At 49.9% G+C, this 7205-nt stretch overlaps 1 protein-coding gene across 2 annotated transcripts in view; it reads left to right on the top strand.

The window, feature by feature from the left end:
* CABP1 (calcium binding protein 1) overlaps positions 1–2868 on the top strand; it is a 14290-nt gene extending 11422 nt beyond the window's left edge. For both annotated transcript variants that reach the window (XM_010133942.1, XM_010133941.1), the window contains 2 exons: positions 324–471; positions 2280–2868. In XM_010133942.1, coding sequence (XP_010132244.1) covers positions 324–471; positions 2280–2305 — 174 coding nt within the window. In that variant the 3' untranslated portion in view covers positions 2306–2868. The remainder of the gene's footprint in view (positions 1–323; positions 472–2279) is intronic.
* The last annotated feature ends 4337 nt before the right edge of the window (positions 2869–7205 follow it).

Raw genomic sequence — 7205 nt, 5'->3', positions numbered from 1 at the left:
GGGAAAGAGAAGAAGAGGAGAGAGCAGCACAGTAGAAGACAGAGAAAGAGCCAAGCCAGGCATGAAGCAAGGGAGAAAGAGAAAGTCCCTAAATTAAGGGAACCCTTGAGGCAAGGAAGAGGAAGGCTGGTGCAGATGCAGCAGTTAAAAGGGATTTCTGAGGAAAAAATACAGACTGGATCCAAAAGGCACCCAAAGGAGGGACACAAAAGAAATGCAGGAAAAATAGGATATTCAGGAGAAGGACTATACAAAATCCAACCCAGAGCAAGACCCATTTCCATTAACTGTATTTCTCCTGCTGGTATTTTTCACACTTTCAGTTTGACACCAATGGTGATGGGGAGATCAGCACCAGTGAGCTGCGAGAAGCCATGAAGAAGCTTCTAGGGCAGCAGGTGGGCCATCGGGACATTGAAGAGATCATCCGGGACGTGGATCTGAATGGAGATGGGCGCGTTGACTTTGAAGGTGAGGAGGAATCAATGCTCCCTGTCCCTCTGCTCTGGTGTGAGTCAGAGTTTCACCTCAGAGACAGAAGCAGAAGGGAAGATTTGCATGCGGGGGGCCCAGGTATCTCAAGTATGGGGGGAAAAAAAAATCAAACGATTTTTTTTCCCTAGTCAGCTGAGTAAAATGGAGAGCATTGGCCCACACCGTAATTCCTCAGCTGAAGTGTTCATTTGTGTATGATCTCATGCTGCATCTCAGTTTCAGTTGTGCCTCCGTAATTCTAGTGTGGTAATAGATACATCCTGTGACAGTGGAGCAGATCCCGGTGCATGCATGCTCTGCCAGCCTTCTTTCTGTGGGGCGTTTTCCTTTCTGTTAAATCTATTGCAAGAGCTGTGAGGAGGCTGGGTTGGTTTGGAGAACGCATTGCACCTTCCATTTCCTCTGGCTTACCTTGTTATCTGGGTTTATACAGAATTTGTTCCAGTGTCTTTATGCCAGAAGATGGTCATGTGCCAGGTGTGCTCACTAGGACTGCAGATACCTGATCTAGAGATGTCATCTTAAATCCTAGAGATAATTAATTTCTCCTCCCACTTTTCATGCCAGAAGGACTTGGAAAAATAAGTGTGGTTATGCTACTATCCTAGCCATTAGCTGTGGCAGGAGCAATATTAATAGAGCTCAGGGTTTCTGTGGAGGGAAGCAGTTGATACCAGACAGCTAAGCGGATATAAGAGCTGGAAGGTGTGAAAGCATGGCAGGCTGCTTGTTTTCCTAGAGCAAATCCAGACATCCTTCTGCGGTAAGGGTGAAGCACAGGAACTACAGAATTAAAATTAAATTAATGTAATTTTTTTCGCTCAAAGACATTCCTGGGTCTCCTGCATGACTATGAGTCTCATTCCTCAGGATTACTGAAGTCCCTGGGGGCTTTGAAAATGCTAAATCCCTAGAAATGTCTTTGTAGAAAGTATCTATTAGCCAAAGTTGTCCTAATGCACTGGCTGATTACATGACAGTAGATCTCCTTGTTCCACACAGCTAAATTATGTTAGGCAGCTAAAATACATGAAATGCTATCCCAGTATCATTTTCTCTGTGACATAACTGCATTAGTTCTAAAAGAACAGCTCCATCAATGGAAAAGGAGAAGTCAAGGGGGTAATTTCCACTGCCCTCTGCTTTGCAGAGTTACTAGTTCCTTGGCAATTCAAGTGCAGAATGAAAACACATTTATATTTGATGGCATTTATACTCAGTTTGAACAATTGTAATTGACTTCACAAGCTGCAGGGCGGTGAAGAAGTAGACCCAGGGTGTCCTTACAGTTAACCTGTATCTTTAAAAGGAAGGGTCCGTCAAAGTAAACACTAGTACTTTCCCACGCTGGTGTCTCTGTGGAGTGGCAAGCTGTCACGGGTTAGGGTTCTATTCTAACTCAAAGCCAGGACACGAGCTTACTAAGAAATCATACTGTGTTCCCAAGACTGTAAATCAAGGTTCCTGAAGTTACAGTGAAAGGAGACAACACTTGCTGTCACGTCTCACAAGGAGTCACGTGTGCAAACAAGGCTGCATTCTGACTGGGAAGGAGTCTGAGGCGATGAACTGACCTGCTAGTGGGAGCATACCACATATCTAATGCAAGATTAAAGCTTTTTCTCTGTGAGCTCTCCAGGCCGCTCATGGAGCAGCGCGTACTCTCTGGCAGTGTGTGGACCCTCGGTTTCACCCTGGCTGCATGCTGTCTCCAGGGAATGAGAGTGGGGTTGGAGACCATGGATGGCTTCTTCTTCAGGGCTGCCTTTTCTTGTTGGTTGCAGAGTTTGTTCGGATGATGTCCCGTTGAAGATTATTCTCAGCTAAAGGAAAATCTGCACCTTAGAGAGGGCAGAAGAGGACCTAGATGGAGCATCTAGCCCCGATGTTCCCATATGAAGGTTTATCGGCTGGCTGCAATTGGGACATTGCAAGATGACCTGCTGCTCCTCCCTCATGGTGGTCCCCATGCCCCTCCACCCTTTCACACTGTGAAAGACTTGCAACTTCCTACAACTGGAACCATTCCTTGGAGATGATTGCAGGAAACTGCAGAGCCAGGACTTGCCATGATACTTTCATGGGAAATTTGCAACTTCAGACTCCTCCTCCCCAGCTTTATTCTCCCACCAGCTGCTGCAAAGAAAAATCAGGAGAAATCTTCTTGGCTTGGTGGATGAGAGCAAAGCCGTTGGGACTGGTGGCAGCCTCAGGGCGTGCTCTGCACTTCTTGGTTTCCCTTGGTGAACCGTGTCTGTGTTTGCTGTCTCTGTGTGTGTGTCTATCTGTGTGGAGTTATTTATGCTTCCCCAGCACATATTCGCATCTCCTATGGTTATGTTTACCAAGAGTAAATTCAAATACGTGTCTTGCGGGGGGAAAGCGATAAATATGCACGTTGAAATGACGTGAAGGCTGGATGTCCCTGTGAGAGGTGGTGGCTGGGCTGGGGAAGAAGGGCTTCGGCAAATGCACACCTTGGCGTCCGCGGGGTCTGGGGGCAAGTCCTTGCCGCAGGAGGGGCAGTCACTGCCAAACCCTAAGCCCGCAGCAGAATTCTGCCCTCCTTGCCGCTGTCCCCATGGCCAGGGGGCCTGTTCATGATGAGCGCAGTGTGGAGGGTTCCCACGCCTGCATCCCTCCCGCTTGCAAGGGGTCAGGTGAGAGCCCCTGTGGCACGGCAGCTAGGAGCAATGGGAGGAAGGGTACAGAGGGGAGCTGGGTGGGAGGTGGATAGGCAGCAATAGCCACACCCCCACACCCCTCTTTGCAGGCCATTTCATCACAACTGTGAGCATGTGCACCGTGGGGGCTGTGCTGCAGGAGCTGAGCTGTAACATTGTTGGTGCCAGGGGGTTCGCCAGGAGCCTCCTTGTGTGGCAGCATCCTGCTCTCCAGCTTGTTCATACTCAAAAATGCTGCATGTGTCTGCAGCAGTGACTGACAGCAGCTGCCAGGCCCTACCAGCTGCTTCCACATCAGATCACATCCTCCTTCCCCTTTCCCCAAGAGGCTCCCAACCTCCCGCTTCCTTCCTCTGCCAGATCTACAGTTGTCTCCTTTCTCTATGCAGAGGGTCAATCACAAGTTGCCAGGACTAATTTCTTCAAAGAGCATCATGATTGCTGTGTGATTCTCAGTGTCCCCGAGTGCAGTTGCCCCCTTACTCTAACTGGACGAAAATCTTCCTGCTTCCTCCGTCTCCAATCTTTCACCTTCCAGATTCCCTTTCAAATTCTCAGGGTCCACAGATCCATGTCCCATGTTCTTTTTTGCTTTCCTGTTGCTGTGCCAACCAGCATAGCTGCAGTAGTGACGGCTGATATCCCAGCAATGGAAAAACGATGTTTCTCCTTATATTCGTGTGTGTGTGCTCATGTTTGCACAGTCGTGTGCACTGGGAGAGGTCCGTGGGTGCATGCATTAAAGTGGGGAGTGCAGAATAGCCACCTGAGAGTGCAGCAGTAGAAGAGTTTGTTTGCAAGTGGGTGTATGCAAACTATCTGTGTCTATCTATGGAGCTCGTCCAGTCTTAGAAATGTGCGTGTGAGCCAAGAAATTGGAAAATGGATATTTGCAGATCTCCATATTTACTGGTACAGCAGGTGTATTGGGCACAGGAGATGAGGGTGATAAACTGAACAAAGTCCAGAGTCCTGGTAAGTTATACATGTACTTAGGGCAATACTGGGGAGGGAGAGACCTGTGCAGGCTTGTGTCTGCCCTGGGGGGTGCTGATACACAAATGTGCTTCACTTAAGAGTGGAGCTTACTTAAAACTGTAAACCCATTTCTGGAGGCTGCACTGACCCACAGTGCAGCATCACGGTAGCTGTGGGTGTTCCCTGCCAGCTACTGCCTTTTCTCTTAGGCAAGTCCCTATGTTTGTGCCATGGCAGAGCTGTGTTTGTCATCCCAAGAAACACAGGGACAGCGGTGGTGGGGGAAGGGAGGCTGCAGACCACCTTTGTGTCATTGCAGAGGCAGTCTTGGAGCCACAGCTACTGCCGAGGAAAGCTGGGTCTCTGCCAAATCATCTGTAGTTCTTTTCTGCCAGGTCTGACCGTGACACAGTGAACAGGTCAGACAGAACAGATCTCCAAAGTATTCATTTTATTTTCTTCCAGAAGAAGCTCTTGCTGCAAGCCTGGGTTTACTTGCACAACAAAGCCCAAATAATCCCAGGGAGTTTTACTATTTTCTTGTGCAAACAGGGTCAGAGATTAAGGCTCCAATCTAAATAATCTAATTCCAGAGATAATCCTTTTGCTTTCATCTCCAGTCCTGTACCAGAGAGTCTTCCAAATAGCTCCACATGGCAGGGCAGAGCCGGTGCCCTCTGGGCCCCTCAGCCCTTTAGCCCTGTGTGGTTCGGGAGCTGGCCCAGGCAGCGGGACTCGCTCACATTGTCTTCCTAGATGTCTCTTTAGCCTTGAGGTCTGCTTCTGACCCACACGTCTCTATCGCTCTTTTTGGACATCCCGAATCCCAATCCCTTTTTCCTGCGGGAAGTGGCTAATACCCAAAAGCCATGCCCCACTCTGCTCATGAGTGATCAGGACTGCAGGTAGACCAGGCAGGACTGATTCAAGACTTGAGAGTTATTTTGGCAGGGGGTAGGGGAGGATCAAGGGACTGAGGAGACAACCCTGAGCCTTCCACTTGTAGGTTACTGGAGTAAATGCAGCCTGCATCAAGAGACTGATGGCTCAGTGGATTGGTGACAGGATACAGAGCCTTTGACAGCTGGGCACAAGCTGGCATTGAGTTGCTGGTGACTGCGAGTAATAATTTAGGGGCAGCAGTGTAGGACATCAAGGACACCGGCCATCGCAACATTGTCCACCATCCTCTGCCAGCAGCTGTGGCCAGACCGGGAGCCAGGGCAAGTGCTCCTCCTGCGCCCAGATGATCACAGCCACTATCCCGCCTCACTCACTGCTGCTCGGTTAATCCCTCTTGCTTCATGATGGGCTGATGATTCTTAGGAAATAACCACCCAGGCTAGTTATTAAAGATGCTCTGACTGGGGAGACAGAGGCCATACTGCAGTGCTCAGTGCCTTGCCTTCTAAAAAGCTGCATCCTTAGATGGAGGGAAAAGTTCTATTCAAGGAGGGGAACTGTGCCTTTTCAAGGAAGCTCTTTTCAAGGAAGAGTTGCTTATATTTTGCTGAGAGATGTGCAGGAGCCCGAGAGCATTCAACTCGCCTTGGCACAGCCACAGAATCCCCTGGTGACACTCCCAGGGCAGGGCATGAGCTGGGTTAGCTCCCAGCTGCCCCTGTACACATCTGGGGCCAAAGAAGCCCCTTCAGTTGAGGGACCAGTCTTGGTCATACCTCAGTAATAAGCTTGTAAATCCCTTCATGTCTGAATTCCTTCTTACGGACACATTTGGTCTGGACTGAGCACTTTGATGCTAGATTTGTAAGGAAGCCCCAGTCACCGGCTACATGGCCCCGGCGCCCACCAAGGCAGTGAAGCGTCACGCTTCCCAGCTCACCGAGAGGCACAGCAGGGTTTCAGCCAGGCTCTGCCCAGCCAGCACTTGGGCCCCTGCTGCCACTCTGTGTGTATTTCACCCTCCTGATTTGGGGGTGGCTGGCAGTGGGACCTTTGCTGCCCTCATGGGTCTCAAGACTGGAAGTATGAGGACTTTCACCCATGGACATCACTGCTTGTAACATCAGTCCCAGCCGTCTCCCTGGCCTGCTCATGATTCACACTATCCCTCTTCCCACTTCACTTTTGCAGCTCATGGCCGTAATCTGGTGTCAAACAAAGTGTTTACGTGCTTTGAAGTTGTGCTCCTGAAACAAGCACATCACAATTGAAACCAAGAACTCTTGAGAGATTAGGGAGGATGGTCTGTAATCAGTACAAATGAGCTCTAACGAGGCCTCCCTTGGCCTCACCAACTGGACAGCATTTTTCTGGCTGTGGCTGCTTGCACTCTTTGCTAACGGAACTCTTAGGGAACACCCCAACTGGTCACAAACACAGCGGGGATACGGGAGATTAGTCTGGATTTGATCAGAGGCTGCCAGGGCCAGGGTCTGTAATGCTGAGATGATTTGCCAGGAACCAGCTTGAGGTGGCTTAATCTGGAGAGGTGCTAAGCGTGTGCATTTTACACTGCTTTCCTGGATGCGTTTCCTAAGCCACCTTGCAGTTTCAGGAACCCTTCCCTGGTAGCAGTGCTGGTGTGGGAACACAGCAGTGCCATGTCTGCCCCAGCACAGTGGTACCACGAGCCCAAGAGCCGATGGAGAGCAGCAGGAACAGGCTCTGGCAGCACTCTGATCTGGGCAGAGCAGTTAGGGAGCAGGGGGTGGGTGGTCACCCCTCCCCAAACTGAGTTCACTTCTCCAAAGCTGCGTCCTGATCAGAAGCCTCGTAAGTGCATTACAAAGGTAACAAACCCGTTTAATTTTCAGTCTGCAACGTCAGGTCTTTATTTCTAAAAGCAAACGCTTTGTGGGAGTTTCAAGTTAATAAAACATCGCTGGGACTTAGGAGCAGCTGCTGCAGCGCAGACGCAGGGCCTGGCTGGTGTGTGAGGCTTTGAGGAACAGAAGGGCAAACACGGAGGCAAGCGTTATTTGTCCCCCACTGTGTAGCAAGCGGGTTTCATCCAATCTCCATCTGTGATGTCTCACTCCAGCCCTCCCAAGACCTCGACAAGAAAAAACCCGAGGATCTTACATT

This window comes from Buceros rhinoceros, unplaced genomic scaffold (genome assembly GCF_000710305.1).
Source record: "Buceros rhinoceros silvestris isolate BGI_N320 unplaced genomic scaffold, ASM71030v1 scaffold38783, whole genome shotgun sequence".
NCBI classification, from domain to species: Eukaryota; Metazoa; Chordata; class Aves; order Bucerotiformes; family Bucerotidae; genus Buceros; species Buceros rhinoceros.
The sequence above is the reverse complement of the archived record's forward strand: the minus strand, read 5'-3'. Positions and strand labels throughout refer to the sequence as shown.